The 16,066-nt window shown below is 43.5% G+C and overlaps 1 protein-coding gene across 1 annotated transcript in view; it reads right to left on the bottom strand.

Moving 5' to 3' along the window:
- The window catches only part of VPS53 (VPS53 subunit of GARP complex), an 89,209-nt gene that overhangs the window by 35,440 nt on the left and 37,703 nt on the right, over nt 1–16,066 (bottom strand). The window contains exons 8-13 of the mRNA XM_065418307.1: nt 14,842–14,920; nt 10,088–10,231; nt 9,370–9,512; nt 8,501–8,642; nt 5,692–5,793; nt 1,409–1,503 (exon numbers count right to left, since the gene is read on the bottom strand). Of these exons, the coding sequence (XP_065274379.1) occupies nt 1,409–1,503; nt 5,692–5,793; nt 8,501–8,642; nt 9,370–9,512; nt 10,088–10,231; nt 14,842–14,920 (705 nt within the window). The remainder of the gene's footprint in view (nt 1–1,408; nt 1,504–5,691; nt 5,794–8,500; nt 8,643–9,369; nt 9,513–10,087; nt 10,232–14,841; nt 14,921–16,066) is intronic.

Genomic DNA, 16,066 nt, shown 5'->3' with positions numbered 1-16,066 from the left:
CAGCAGGGTTCCGATCCATGACTGGAGCTCCTAGGGCTATGATAATATGAATAATAATAATTATATCACCACCATGAGCCTCTATCTAGTTTAACGTGGAGTTCTAGCCCACGAAAGCTTATGCCCAAATAAATTTGTTAGTCTCTAAGGTGCCACAAGGACTCCTTGTTTTTTTTTTTAATCCAGTTTAAGTCCATTCATTTTTCTCTCCTCTGGTAGCCCTCAGGGAGCTGGCTGGTCACATGATGGTGACTCCTCCTCCGCTCCCCCAGCCCTTAAGTTATATTAAAAGAAGCTAAACTATTTTAAATACTTTCCCATTATCACTTTTCCCTGTAATCAGTCACTGCAGTTGTCATAGGGGCGTTATTTGATCACCAATGGGAGGGGAGGTGCCCAGGAGACTGTCTATGAAGATGTGGTCAAGCCTATGGAAAAGTTTGAAAGCCCCTAGGCTAGAACATCTTCCATTCAAAGGATCTCTAAATATTCTGCAGTGAGTCAGAAACAATGATGATGCTTTAATAGTTTATGGTGACTCAGATACTAAGCGATGGGCTGGGAGTGACAGAAAACACATTTGATAATAGCTAGCACATTCATAGCACGCTTCATATGAAGCTCTTTATACAAATCATCAAATCTCAGAACACCCCTGTAAGGTAGGTGTTACATCCATTTTACAGAGGGGTAAACCCATGCACAGCAAGGATAAGTCAGTTGCAAAACACTAATAAGCAAAACTATAGGTGTAGGACATGAGATGAAAGATGAGCATTTATCATGGAGGGGCAGTTGACTATGCTCTGAGTCTTCATTGCTCATATTGCGGGAGAAAAGCCTGCTTCCCAAGAAACCAACATGGATCACTGCTCCAAGCCTATGGGACTAGAGATAACACCATGATCCAATCACATCAGGGGCATTCAAACTTTGCCCAACCCAAGGCCACACTAGTAACTTACCAGAAGCCTAAATTCTATTCCTGATTTGAATACAAACATCCAATGGTAGCCACTCTCCTTTTTAAATAAGGAAGCAAGAGGTGCGGAAATTAATGGAACCTGCAATGTGGTTTGGCAGCCCAGACTGTCAAAATGGCGCATGCTGGGACTTGTAGTTTCTGAGAGTCACATCTCTCAGCAAGGAAGCACAGACTGCGTTACAGGACTTGGTGGGCCCTATTTTGGCCACCTTTCATTGTGAATTTTCTAGCGTGGTGCGTGTCCCAAACACAAAAATCCCTCTGCAGTTTCTTTTTTTGGGAGGCCCATCTCTGTACATCACATCCTTTCTAAGAGATGGAGGATGTTGCTGATTAAAGCAAGCAAAGCAGAATTTGAGAAAACCCTCGTCATAATACATATTCAGTCAAGACAAAAAAAAAAGGTGCATGCTTGTTACTCACTTGTCCTGGGACTCAATATATACATAGAGGTGAGGTTCAAAGCACTTGGAAATGATGCCATGAAATGGGTTGTCCGGGGCCTTCGGCTTCTTGGGCTGCAAGGAAACCATTTAGAACAATGATTGCAAACCTGCCATCAAACTTCTACAGAAAACAGCAATGAAAATAGCACAGCAGGACTTACGTTCTTTAGAACTTTATTGTAACCCAGAACTCTATTGCTAGATAACCAACAATGTGCAGAGGGTCACTGTTTGCCTCAATCTAGCAATATTCTTGTGTGTTTAATTGCCTGGTTTATTTGCTTTGAGAGATGAAGTGTTGCTAATAACATATATAACCTGGTTTGGACCCTTCACATCATAAGATGTCCATAGAATCATGGAAGTGTAGGGCTGGAAGAGACCTCAAGAAGTCATCAAATCCTGTACTGAGGCAGGACCAAGTAAACCTAGAGCATCCCTGACCTGTTCTTAAAAACCTCCAACTGACAGGGATTCCATAACCTCCCTTGGAAGTCTATTCCAGAGTTTAACTTATAGTTAGTAAGCCTCTCCAAATATCCAACCTAAATCTCCCTTGCTGCAGATTAAGCCCTTTACTTCCTGTTCTACCTTCAGTAGACTTAGAGAACAATTGATCACCGTCATCTTTATAGCAGCCCTTAACATATTTGAAGACTTATCACGTCCCCCTCATTCTTCTTTTCTCAAGACTAAACATGCCCAGTTTTTCTAACCTTTCCTCATCAGTCAGGTTCTCTTAACCTTTTATCATTTTTGTTGCTCTCCTTTGGACTCTCGCCAATTTGTCCACATCTTTCCTAAAGCATGGTGGCGCCCAGAACTGGACACAGTACTCCAGCTGAGGCCTTACCAGTGCCGTTTAGAGCAGGACAATTACCTTTCGCATCTTACATGCAACACTCCTGTTAATACACCCTAGAATTGTATTAGTTTTTTTCACAACTGCATCACATTGTTGACTTGTATTCAATTTATGATCCACTATAACCTCCTGATCCTTTTCAGCAGTACTACCACCTAGCCAGTTATTCCCCATTTTGTAGTTGTGCATTTGATTTTTCCTTCCTAAGTGAAGTAATTTGTGCTTGTCTTCACTGAATTTCATCATGTTGATTTCAGACCATTCTCCAATGTGTCAAGGACATTTTGAATTCACATCTTGTCTTCCCAAGTGCTTTCAACCCCTCCTAGCATGTAGTAAAATAAATGTATGATCTTTCTGAGAGTTGTATTTTCACTTGTAGAGTTCTCTTACAATAAAGAATAGTTTGTGTTTTTATAACACCTTTCAACAGAGGATCTCTAAGCACTTTACAAATAAATAGGGATGTTGTAAAGATTGGTTAATAGTAAGGAAACGCCATCCCCATCAGAGATGGGCACAGCAGCTGTTTAAAAGGAAGCAGCATAGTCTAATGGATGTGACACTGGATTAGCACTCAGGAGACCTTGGTTCAATTCCCACCATTGGAGTGCTGGGTGACCGTGGGCAAGTCAGTGCACCGATTTCCCCATGTGTAAAAATGCAGATGATAATACTGATGTCCTTTGTAAAGTCCTTTGAGATCTATAGAAGAGCTAGGTATTACTATAGGGGGAGGGATAGCTCAGTGGTTTGAGCATTGGCCTGCTAAATCCAGGGTTGTGAGCTCAATCCTTGAGGAGGCCATTGGGGGATTGGTCCTGCTTTGAGCAGGGGGTTGGACTAGATGACCTCCTGAGGTCCCTTCCAACCCTGATATTCTATGATTCACCAAATATAATTAAATGAACACATGCCTACATTTTAAGACATGAAATACACTATACTAAGGTGGAATTTAGGTAAGCAGATCACAATTCCAAGAGTTGCAATTATCAATGCACAGAGGGCTGTATGATCTCTTTCACTATGACAACATATTTTATGGGTGGAAGGAGGTTATGTTTTAAAATTATCACTAAAAATACTATTTTTCATGTCAGATTTGCAACATTAAGTACATGCACAATTTGGGGTCATCGGTCTTATTCTCATTTTATTACATAAAATATTTTTAATGTGCCGAGCCTTACTCACAACCATGGCACCTCCTCCTTTCTGTGAGTCTACATTTCCAAAGCCCAGCTCATTCACTGATTCAGCAAAGAGTGTAAGCATGTCTCAGTGGGGCTGTTCGTGTGTTTAAAGTTCTGCACATGCTTAAGGGCAATGCTGAATTAGGGCTTTAAAGGCTCCAAATATTTGTACCATATCTAGAATTTTAAAATGTTGATATTGACTCTTTCTGCTGTTGTCTCCATTTCTTAGCAACCAGACAATTTCACAGCCTGCAAAGAAAGCATTGGTGATTCAGTGGCAGAATTCTCACTTCCCTTGCCAGAGACTTGGGTCCAATGCCCAGCCAATGAAGAGCTGAGTTTTCCGCTTTGAAAAAGCCTTTTCACCCTAAGAAAAGAAACCAGAGAGCTCTTTCCCATGTGCTTTCCTAAACAAGAGACAAGGAGGCACTGGGTCACCTGTGGAATGTGCACAGAGACTGGAAACGCCAGCATTTCAGAGAAATAATTAAGACTAGCGCGCACAAAAATGAGTAATAACGTGTGGCTGCAAAGCCTACGTGAACCAACGATTTATGGAGGCCAGAACACTCCATGAACCTGGTTTCATTAACCTTTTCACGAACAACAACATTGGGGAATGCGAGCTTTTACGACTCTGGGAGAGAGCAACTGCCCAGCAACCCCCGATCCTGTGCTTTGCCAGCGCCTGTGCATTCCAGCTGGGTGTGTACATTCCTCAGCTTTGGGAAGAAAGCAATGGGTGGCATTTCTAAAACGCACCGTTCCCAGAGGTCTCAGGAGCTCTGACAGGACCACCTTGTGCAGCAGGGAATCAGGGATTTACTAGGCTAGTGATGTTTACCGTTCCTGTGGCTGGAAGAGCTGGATTAAAGCAGAGGTTGTGTGTGTGTCTGTGTGTGTCTCTCTCTCTCAGTCTTTGCATCATCCTGCACCCCGCATGGCTGAGAGAGACAGAATACTAAATCTTCTAACAGTAGCAGTGAAGCAGTATTTCAGAGTGCATAAATGCTGTCCAAGAGCTGCAGATGTTTAAGCTATTTCCTCCTGGAGTTTGATGGAATAATAAAAGGTTACTGTTGTCACAGTAAGGAGGTCTGCAGCTGGCCCAGTTTCCTTTTATTACTATCCAAAGTAAACAGATTAAATCTAACTGCTAGGATCACCAGAAGGGTTTCTTTTTAAGGTGGATTTCTTTGATTTCTTTCCCCTCACTCTTCTGCTCCCTCTAGTAGCCCTCTTCCACTTACATGTGTCCTCAGTCACCAGCACGAATATCTTACAGGCTTTCTGCCTCCCAGCCCCCTCCACCCTTTCCTTTTTCTGCTCCTCTCCTGCCAGCAAAGGTGAGTGAAATATATAACGTGCAAGTGTTAGCCACAGAGTGCTGCCTAGGAGCAAACCTCCTTCCCAGGTGTGCCTCAGCTGGGCGGGGCTTTGCTGAGTGCACTCACAGCTCCAGCCAATCATGGTGCCATTCTCAAGCGTAGTAATCTGAGGAATGCCAAAAGTGGGGCTCCCTCCCCCACAAGCAGCACTACACGGAATAGCGTGACAGGCTGGCACAAACTTGATTCCAGGAAGGAAACCAGCTTCCTTGCATGCTGGGAACTAGACAATTCCCTGCTCAGAAATACTTGAATTGCCTTCTGACAAGTTAGTACATTCAGCTGTTCATTAAAAACAGGGGCTGGTTCTGCAGTTCATTTAGTCCTTTGCCTGCCTTCTGGCACCCCTGAGAATCCCCTCAGTTTTTCCTACACTTTACTCCCTCCCCAACACCTTTCCTTGTGGCTGGCTTTCTCTATGGCCAGCACAGCAATCATCATCTAGGATCTGAAAACCCAACTGTATTCTGGTGTCTTTTGTCAGTAAAGGTTCTGCGGTTACGCTTCAGCTGCTGACCTTGTTGGTGACATGCAAGGTTGACTAGAACCCAGCTCATTCTCCCTACCTTGGAGGAATAAAACCAGTTTGTTTCAATAAAGTGAGCACCTATGACCTGAAGTCACATGGGGAGATGTGTCAAGTGAGGGACCATTACTACGAAGTATTTGTTGGACCAAGATCACGCTAAGCATGTGGCAATGACAATGAACTTCTCAAATAGATTTGGAAAAAAAAGCTTAGGGACTTCCAGAGAGTCTCAGAAACTGGGACTCTTTTGTTTGCAGATAAGGAACTTGGAAGACTTACTCTATCTATATCGCCTTTCTCTATCACAGTTTCGTCTGTCTCTGTCCCACTTTCATCTTCCAGAAATGGGTTGGTGGAGGGAGGTGGCAGCTCTGCCTTTTTCTGTTAAAAAAAGAAAGTCAGTAAAGGGAGAGAAAGTTTCCTTTTGGGATATCAGCCACATTGCTGCATTCTCGCTTTGCCTTCCTAAGCCCTTTCTGCATCTCCCCTCACTGCCCAATTGTCTTATGGGAATAAACCTACAGATCACGGATGACCACAGAACATCGAAAGCAAGTATCAGCCAGGGATCTGCTTCGTAAAAATGCAGAGATGAATTCAAGGCTCAATAAAGTGGAAGACTGACGGTGAGGAGTACTGCCAAGTGTTACGTGCAATGCGCCTCAATCCTGACCTCCTGCGAGAACTAAAGTCTAGTCCTCCATCCTCCTCCTCTGCTCTATCAATGCATCTCACTCCTGACATGCGGCACACGCCCTTCTGTTCCAGTGCTGGGCTCCCCAACTTCAACAACTCTGCCAATGCACCTCAGGACGGGAAATGCTGGCTAATGATACCACAACAAATTCCTACTCTCCCCAAATTAGCCCTGGGATCTTTAATAGCCAGCAAGCTGGGTGGTCAGCGGGTCACGGTTCAGGGCTCCAAACTCTGCTCGCTGCTCCATCAAGCATTAGAAGCAGAGCCCAGAACTGGTGCTAAACACTCAAGAGGGAAGAAGCAGAGTTTGAACTAGTGCCAGCACTGGTCTTTGCTGGCTGACGAGCGAATGGTGCTGTGGAGGCACTAAGAGACTAGAGAGGGTGAAGAGCCTGCTAGGGGAAGGGGAGCAGAGTGGCTCCCATTGGAGGGCAGCCCCGTAAAGCACTTCTTGGTCAGGCCTAGGTGGAAATATAGAGATGGGGAGAATATCCCCATGTGAGACTCCAAATCACATGGTTTCCAAACTGGCCTAGCCAGCCAAGACAGACTGTGCTATGGGGCAAATCACAAGTGGTATGAGAGTGTGATATGGTAGCCAGCCCCAGTGCATGAAGGGTTAACCCAGAGATCTGCCTGCCACATAAGTAATGGGGGTGGGCACAGAAAGGTAGAAAGCAAGTGGCTCTGGCATGGCTCGCTCGAGTGTTCTTCCCCCCGCAACAGGCTACGAAGCTAGAAAGGGCTCCCGCAATCGGGATGCGTTGTTCTTGGGCTGCTTGGTTTTATTTGGAATCTTTTGTTTACGACTCGGTGCACAAAAGCTCCAAGGAAAGGGACTAAACTCTGCTGCTGGTGGCAGTGTCGTTCATCGTTGCCAGCTGAGGGTTCTGCCCACTGGTCTCCAGTGGGCTTGGTAGAAAGTGAGGTGGCACCTCATCATCTGTGCACTCCTCACACAGGAAACCTCTGCAAGCTCCTTGTAACTCACAGAAACACTACAAAGCATGCAAAGCCAGAATGGGGCTTTATTGGTTACACTCCTTCCATTCAAAAGGGGCCTACCTACTACATTGGTCAAGTCTTGCCCAGACTGCATTGGCAAGACTTGGTTGTAACCTCTTTAAACAGGGGCTTTATGACAGAATTGCTGACACAACAGTTAACTACAGACATGAGAACAGTGCTGCTGCAGCAAATCCTGCATTACAGCTCCCCTCTGCCAGTCGTCTCCACTGTGTATTGTCCGTATACCCGTATATAATTACATGCTTTGTTTTATGTTTAAAAAGAGTTCAGATGACAGCAATCCAGGGCTTCATGGTCCCTAAAGAGAATCAGAAGTGGGAGAAATGCTGCCAGGAAAAGAAATTAATTTTCCTTATTTCAAACCCTCTTCTCTCCTCTTTTGTTGTTCTTCAATTATAATCGCTTCCGTGCATCCCGTTTCTGAAGGGATAATGAGAGCAACCCAATGCAGTCAGATAATTAACAGCACATTGGATAATAAATATTCTGGAAAAATGAAAATCAGATTGTTAAGAACTCTCCAATCAATCAATTGAAGGAAGTGTTAAAGAACTCCCCCTTTAACTGGCATCATCCACTGCATTGCAGCAAAGAGCAATGGTTCAATCCATCATCCATTACACCTACACAACTCCCTCAAAGACAAGAGTCCAAACAGGCCTCTGCAAATGAACAGTGCGGAGCAATGCTCCTCAAACTCGCAGTCTTTGAGCCACATCTGGAATTTGTGCTGTCTAGGCAGCATTTGATTAGCACTCCACTTGCTCAGCTTAGATTCCAGGCAGAAAAAGCAGTGACAATCCCAGGACACTCCCTAAGCTACTGGACATGCTGGTAACAGACAGAGCTCGGGACACTGAAATGAGACAAGGCAGCATGCAAGATGCCAGGGTCCTTTCCCAAAGCCGCTTTCCCCAGCAAATAAGAGTAAACCCCACAGCTAAGGTGGGATGGGACCTTTCCCAGGCAGTAATTGGAAAGGAGCACTGAGAAGAGGGGAAAAGGTTCAGTGAGGATGTTGCATCAGTGTGCAAGAAACTTGTGTCATGATGAACACACTGCGGCACAATTATGTAGTGGTTCTTCATAACAAAGGGGCTTCGGCTGTAATTTAATTCAAGAGGCGTAGGAGAGTTGAAGTAGGAGAACCATGCATCTCAAGAGGTAAGAGAGGAAGGGGGTCCTCTGTGCCCCAGGATCCCACCACCACACAAACTCTCTGGGCTAACATCTTTGGAGCAGAGGAGGGCTTTCAAAAGACATCCTTTATAGCACCTCACTGCCCCAGTTACAGTGGAGGATGGGAGTTTCTTCCTGTAACAGCTGGGGCTGTAGGGCTGTTCTTTAGAAGTTTCCTTACCACGGTCCCATCAGCCAGAGTGCACCCCGAGAAGCGTTTAGCCATCAGCCCTTCGAAGTTGGTCGTTCTCTGAATGGCAAACAAAAGCAATTTCACCTCAATCTCTTTAGCTCTTGTGCGCATGATCTTAGCAAGCTCTGTCCTGAAAGGGAGAGGGAGGGAAATGAAGGATGTGATTTCCTGCTTGAAGAGAACTATCAATTACTTCTGCACATATTAAGAAAAAGATTTGAAGCTTATGGTCATAACTCAGTCCAGTTCCTATAGCGAACCAGCTCTCATCACTAAATTCCAAGTTAATTCCTAAGCCATTCTCATTTAACTACTAACCTCCCATACAGATTAGGTTTCAGAATTCATACCCACAGTTGTTGTGAGGTTTGTGCGTAACAGGACACCAGCCCCTACATCCAATGTACTCTTCTTAGCCAGAAAACCCTACAGTAACAAAGCTTTGGCAAGAGCAGTGCTTATAATGGGGGTCAGAGAACAGCAGCAGGGACGAGGGCTTTGGGGACCTTGGTTGGTGCATACTTTTCGGTTTCCTGGGGGAATTGGCTTTCAAGGAGCTAGCTCTGTGAGATGGCAGTCCCAGGCTTCCCCACCACATTACTTATCTACAGCTCTACTGCAGGGAAGTTGTTTTTCCTTTTATATCAATATCTGTGTATTAAATGTATTTCTGTGATTCTCTTTCAGGATTATCACCTAAACAGCATTTTTTTTCCCTTGTAAGTCCCAAGCAGTAGCCATTCCACAAAGACATTTAGCTGCAGCATTTTAAAATCTTACAGATCTGCCATCAACTCAGCGAAAAACACTGATTGCTACAGTATGCCCTCTTAGCAAAATTCACTGTTTGTGCTCACCTCGTAACATGGCAGAACTCAACGGCGATACGCTCCGTCATGCACCACTCCTGCGGAAACATACGCCCGTACTTTTCCTCATAGTCCATCAGCTGACGTTTAATCCAAGCATAGCGTCTGTCAATTTTATCTAGCCAGGCGACCTGAATGAGATGAAGAACACTGTACAGTCCTGCAGCTGCTAATATTTAGACATGTTGCCTAAGTATATTCTAGTGCTTTAGAGAAGAAGCGGGGCTAAGAAACTTGAAGTCATATGGAATTGAACAACAAAAATAATACTTAGCACAATCACTCGGGTGCTTTTGAAAATCTCACCCATTCTCTCATTTATTCCCAGCAAGGTACATATTATTCCCATTTTAGAGAAGGGGAATTTGAAACCCCTGAGGAAGTCAGGGGGATTAGAGTTTAGGAATTCCTGGATTCCCATTTTCAGTTGGCTTTCAAACTCTGGCCCTTGGGCCACTAGTTGCCTGCAGGTTCCTTGCTAGCGCTGCATAGAAGGAAAAAGTACAGCCCAAAACCACATCTCCTAAATCATCATCCACTCAATAGCACATCATTAAGTCGTTACTCATCTCTGACACAGTTAGTTCAGAAACAAATATTACAAAATCAAGCTGGGTAAGTATGAAATTAGTAGCTGCCAACAAAGCAAAATCTGTTTCTTTTGCAAAACGTAAAATCCAACCATAGCATGCTGTGTTCCACTTACGTCTTGGTTTTCCTGGAAAAGTACCAGGTATTCCGAGAGGTGTTGTTTAATAAATTTCTTGATGATTTCCTGTTTGATTCTGGGATCTAAGACGTTAGCAACTAGACATGCATCACGGAGGACATTGCTGGGTCCACCAGGCCTCTGTCAAAATAAACAAGAACAAAAGATTTACTAGCCAAAAAGCCTAAAGGAGAGATTGCAAAATCTACTGGCTTTTGTAGCTTCATCTTGTTTTTGTCCTCTACTATTAGTTCCCTTTTCCCACCACTGCTGCAGCTGCCCCTGCTTATTGACGCTCAGGTATCTGGGTTCTGGTGGATGAACAATGAAACATCTCTCAACAAAAGGTGCCCTGTGGCTTGACAACTCGATTGCTGCCTGCTGGAAAAGCGCAGCCGGCTCAGCACATCATTTTTGTGAAGCCCTTCACTATACACAGAATAATTCTCTGAAGAAGAAGGGCTAACAAAGCAATCCTGGGACAAGCAAACGTGTTCCCACCCATACGGAGGGCCAAAATATAAAATAAAAATAAAAAGCAGACAGGAGTTGATCAAAGCTTCAACATTTAGAAAGTTATTTGATTGCTGGCCGATATTGGCACGTACCACAGCTTTACTGCAGAAGACCGCAAACATCACAGTTGCTTAGAAGCATCTTCAGTAAAATCCCACGCCCCAGGGGAGTTTCAATTGGACACAGAGTTACTCTTCGTTCAGGGGCAATTCCAAAGCCTCTCCATTGATTTCAATGAGCTTGAAGTAAGGTTGCCATTGTGCATTCTTAAACATTTGCTGCGTTCCACCAGTGCAGCGGTGGGCAAAGCGATCCCTATACTTGTACAAGGGCTTAGTAACATTTCTAAAGTGTTTTGAGGCCCATCTGCATGTAAGATGCTTTATTCTCAGAGAACTCTAGGCTTTGCAGGAGGGATAAGCAAGAAGAAGTAAGCCAAGTCTAAGAATTGTTACATGTATTATCACCATCTTTTGCATCCCCATAGCGCCAAGCAGGCCAGTCTTGGCCCACTGTGGGAGGTGCTGTACAGAACAAAGAGACAGTGCCTGTCCCAATGTTGTTACCTTTTATCAAAAACGTGGCCTAGATCTGTAAAACAGTGCAGTTCTGCTGGTCTTAATGGAGCTATAACAGCTGACCCCAGCTGAGGATCTGACCTTGGAAGTGAATTTTTAAATTAAAAAATAAGAGCTCTTTAAAGCGACAGTGACAACAGTGGTCAAAAGCCAGAAACTGGGGGGCTGCCACTTTGCAAGCTTCCTTTACACAGCCTTGCCATCACAATTCAGTCATGACCTGCGACACACTTTAACTGCTCCTAACCAGGATCTGCTACTGCTATGAGCTTTGATGTGGACTAACCCTCTCGCTACAAGACTCGTTTTGTTTCTGACAAATAAGCCAGATTTGAGCCCAGGCCTCCAGAGAAGGAAAAAAAATTAGGACATTAACTGCACCTTCAGGTGCTCATTTAAAATATTAAAAGTAAACCATGAAACTGATGAGACTCTGTTGTATTCATGGGTCATGTCCCTGGGCAATGAAACTGCAGGTCTCTTTGTCTGTTAGTTCCTTGAAGAGACAAGGCAAATGATTTATTAGGTACATGGTCAAGGAGCAGTGGTGGTATTTTGGAAGACAGAGTTAGCTCCTCCCGTGCAAGGAATCCAAATTCTCCACTGAGCAAACAGTAATTCAAAATTATTGCTGGACTTCTGCTTCTTAGTATGCACGAACATACCGGCTCATTGCAGCATAGTGGGGTTTTCATTGTTATGCTGCTCCAAGGACTGGCAATGGAGCCGAGAGGCCTGGCTAACTTTTACAATCCATATACACGCACACTCCAGCAGCAGGTAGAGCTCATGAGGCAGATTGCTGAATTAGGGAAAGAAATGTGAACTGCAGCCAGCCACTCTGCTCTACGAAGTCTGGACAGTCAGAGCCTCCCCTTGGGACGAACTTCTTTCTTGCTAGTATTGTCTTTTGTAAGCAAGACTTTTGGTGGCTGCTGGGTAAGCTCAGTAGAGAGTATGGTAGGAGAGCCATGCACAGACAATCAGCTGGGTGCCCCCCAGAATTATTAAAAGCTGGGACCAAGCACAAGAACTTGCTCTCTATAAATACATCAGGAGGGTAAACAGCTATTTAAACTAACGGACGTTAGCATAAGAAGAAAGGGGTATACATTGGTCATGAATAAGTTTAATCTGGAAATTAGAAGAAGGTTTCTAACCATGAAAAGTGTTTTCCTAGGCAGCCTTCCAATAGGACACCATCCAGATGCAGCCTCTCCGAATGATCAAAGACATCAAATAGTATGAATTCCAGTTGGATGAAAGGATCCGTTTTCTAACTGAACAGGTCCCACTCTCTCAAATGGTCACCCAATGCTCTCTGAAGCAGTATGATCATCTGCTCCACGTGCCTACCAAGTTCCCTGCGGGAATCCACTGGGACTGACCCAGCGAAAGCAGGATGGAAAAGAGCGCCAGAAGAACTAAAGCAATGTGTCTAGATGTCGTCAATACGCACCTGTCCCTCAGAGGCACCGTAGCCCATAAAGCGCCAGATTTGGCTCAGGCAGAATATCACAGAGGCATGTAATGCGTTCAGCAGCCTCTACACTATCCAAACAGCACGAGAACTTACCCAACCTAACTTTCCACTAGGGGTAGTGAGGGCAAACAGTCTAACTAGTTTTGATAAATCTGGATCTTGATACATTTATGAACAGGATGATATTGGGTTGCCAGCAATAGCAGGGGACTGGGCTTGATGACCCAGAAGGTCCCTTCCAGTGCTGTTTTGCTAAGTTTCTAAGACATTATTATTTATGGTCACAGGGAGAGGATACAGGAATATTGAATGAGTATCTATGGCTATTTAAAAAGAAAAACAAATATTAACAGTTAATGTTTTAAAGTGCTAATTAATCCCAACACCACAACTGTGAGGGAGGTAAAGTTAACCCCATTAAAACAGATGATGTAACTCAGTGGCTCTCAAACTTTTTTCCTGGTGACCCCTTTCACACAGCAAGTCTCTGAGTGCGACCCCCCCTTATACATTAAAAACACTTTTTTAGATATTTAACACCATTATAAATGCTGGAGGCAAAGTGGGGTTTGGGGTGGAGGTTGACCGCTCGTGACCCCCCATGTAATAACCTCACGACCCCCTGAGGGGTCCCAACCCCCAGTTTGAGAACCCCTGATGTAACTGAAGCAGTAAAATTAAGTGACTTGAGTCAGTGGCTGAACCACAATCAGGGCCACCCAGAGGATTCAGGGGGCCTGGGGCAAAGCAATTTTGGGGGCCCCTTCTATAAAAAAAAAAAAGTTGCAATACTACGGAATACTATATTCTTGTGGGGGCCCCTGTGGGGTCCAGGGCAAATTGCCCCACTTGCCCACCCCCCCCCGGGCAGCCCTGATCACAATTCCAGTTCAGAAAATCCAGGCTCCGAGCTCTGTCCTCTGCTCACTTCAATATGCTTCTGATTCATCCAAGCACACTTTAGTTTTACTCTGCAATAAGGATCCTGTAGATGCCAGATGAAATTGATTGCAATCTCACAACTACCTAGTATGGATCTAAAATACCGTGAGATAAACTTAACGCCACATCTCTCACATAGAATCACAGGACTGGAAGGGACAAATGCAAAAAGTGAACCAACAGGATAAACAGTGACAGGTAAGGGCCTGCTCTTGCAACCCCGAAGGCCTGATCCAGAACATATTAATAGAATTGTAGGACTGGAAGGGACCTCGAGAGGTCATTTAATCCAGCCCTTTGCACTCAAGGCAGGACTAAGTATTATCTAGACCATCCCTGACAGGTGTTTGTCTAACCTGCTCTTAAAAATCTCCAATGACAGAGATTCCACAACCTCCCAAAGCAATTTATTCCAGTGCTTAACTGCCCTGACAGTTAGGAAGTTTTTCCTAATGTCCAACCTAAACCTCCCTTGCTGCAATTTAAGCCCATTGCTTTTTGTCCTATCCTCAGAAGTTAACGAGAAAGAATTTTCTCCCTCCTCCTTGTAACAACTTTTTATGTACTTGAAAACGGTTATGTCCCCCCTCAGTCTTCTCTTCTCCAGATTAAACAAACCCAATCTTTTCAATCTTCCCTCATAGGTCATGTTTTCTAGACCTTTAATCATTTTTGTTGCTCTTCTCTGGACTCTCTCCAATTTGTCCACATCTTTCCTGAAATGTGGCGCCCAGAACTGGACACAATACTCCAGTTGAGGCCTAATCAGCGTGGAGTAGAGCAGAAGAATTACTTCTTGTGTCTTGTTACAACACTCCTGCTTAAAACATCCCAGAATGATATTTGTTTTTTTTGCAACAGTGTTACACTGTTGACTCATATTTAGCTTGTGATCCACTATAACTCCCAGATCTTTTTCCACGGTACTCCTTCATAGGCAGTCATTTCCAATTTTGTATGTGTGCAACTGATTGTTCCTTCCTAAGTGGAGTACTTTGCATTTGTCTTTATTGAATGTCATCCTATTTACATACATTTACTTGATGGAAAACAGTAAAAAAATTACACGCATTACACTACCACTCAGGAGACTAAGTTTCTTTCTAAAATATCTCCTAAAACAAAAGAAGTCACACATAGATCAAATAGTAAATAAAAGCCCAAGATGATTATGCTTGACATTTCATTTGAACAACAGACTGTTCATTAGAGGGAGAAAAAAGCCACAATACCTTTGTGCCCTGGGAAGGAAAAGCTTCTTCAAAATCTGCCAAGATTTGTTGTCCTAACTCATTTTGGGCAGCCTTTACCCTGCCAGAGAAAGAGCAAGCAATTACTTTGTTCCCGGAATTACAACTAGTTGTTTTGTGTTTGAAATCTACAAATGTTGCTAAAACATGCTCTTCAACCCAAGCAGCTAGATGAAAATACACAAAAATGTAGCATAGATTAAAGTAATATCTACATGATGTAGGCTATTTCATCAAAACTGGATCAGGTGGGATTTTTTGGGGGGTGGGGGGGTTAAGTACATCTGGCTAACAAGTCAGTGCTGTGACAATGTTTATTAAGTTCTAATGGAAGAAATCCTTGATTTTAATCCCCCCCTTATAAATTAGTGCTGTCATTCTGGATCAGTTTCTCAGCTGGTATAAATCAAAGTAGTTCTTTTAACTCCAATGGAACTATACCAGTTTACACAGGCAGACAATCTAGGCCTCTATCTTCATGTGCACCATTGATATTTTAATTAAAAGTGTATTTTTAATGTATAAAAGGCTTCACAAAACCTCTGTTTCCAGATTGGAATTATTCACAGCTCCCAGGTGGACTGACCTATTGTTAAATACCTCCATTCAAGTATCATTTGACTATGGTCACACATAATAAGTCCTTTATTTCTTTAGGAGAATGAAAAAGCTAGGACTTCAAGAGGGTGGAAATGTTTAAACAACTCAATCTTTTGTTTTCTTTAAAGAGCCATATACAAGATCCATCTTTTGTTTGACTTAGCTGAGAGAACAAAGCTTCTAACTTCCAGAAATAAAAGTTGACAGGGCTTAATTGATTCTTCTAGAGAAATGGAAATGCCTACACATTCTGGAATGTGCCAAAGTAAATAGTTAAGCACTTAAGTCCCTTTGCAACCCTTGAAACCTTCCATCACTTTTTACTGTACTGGAACTGCTTTAAGGACTAAAACGGATTATACAAAACTGTGGATTTTTCCATAGAGACAGATATGTTAGCAAGAGTGGTTGGGATTTTTTTTTTTTTTAAACATTTATTGAGTGTGGATTTGGATTGTTTAAAGAGACCCTCCAGCCATATCTAAGAAGGATTTGCTTCTTTAATATTCCCACTTCAGTTCCAGCAATAACTGAAATGCTACAAGAAGTGACAATAACAAAGTGGGATTCTTTAACTGTCATTTTCCCTTAGGTGCCAAAATGCAGA

This window comes from Emys orbicularis, chromosome 17 (assembly GCF_028017835.1).
Source record: "Emys orbicularis isolate rEmyOrb1 chromosome 17, rEmyOrb1.hap1, whole genome shotgun sequence".
NCBI classification, from domain to species: Eukaryota; Metazoa; Chordata; order Testudines; family Emydidae; genus Emys; species Emys orbicularis.
The sequence above is the reverse complement of the archived record's forward strand: the minus strand, read 5'-3'. Positions and strand labels throughout refer to the sequence as shown.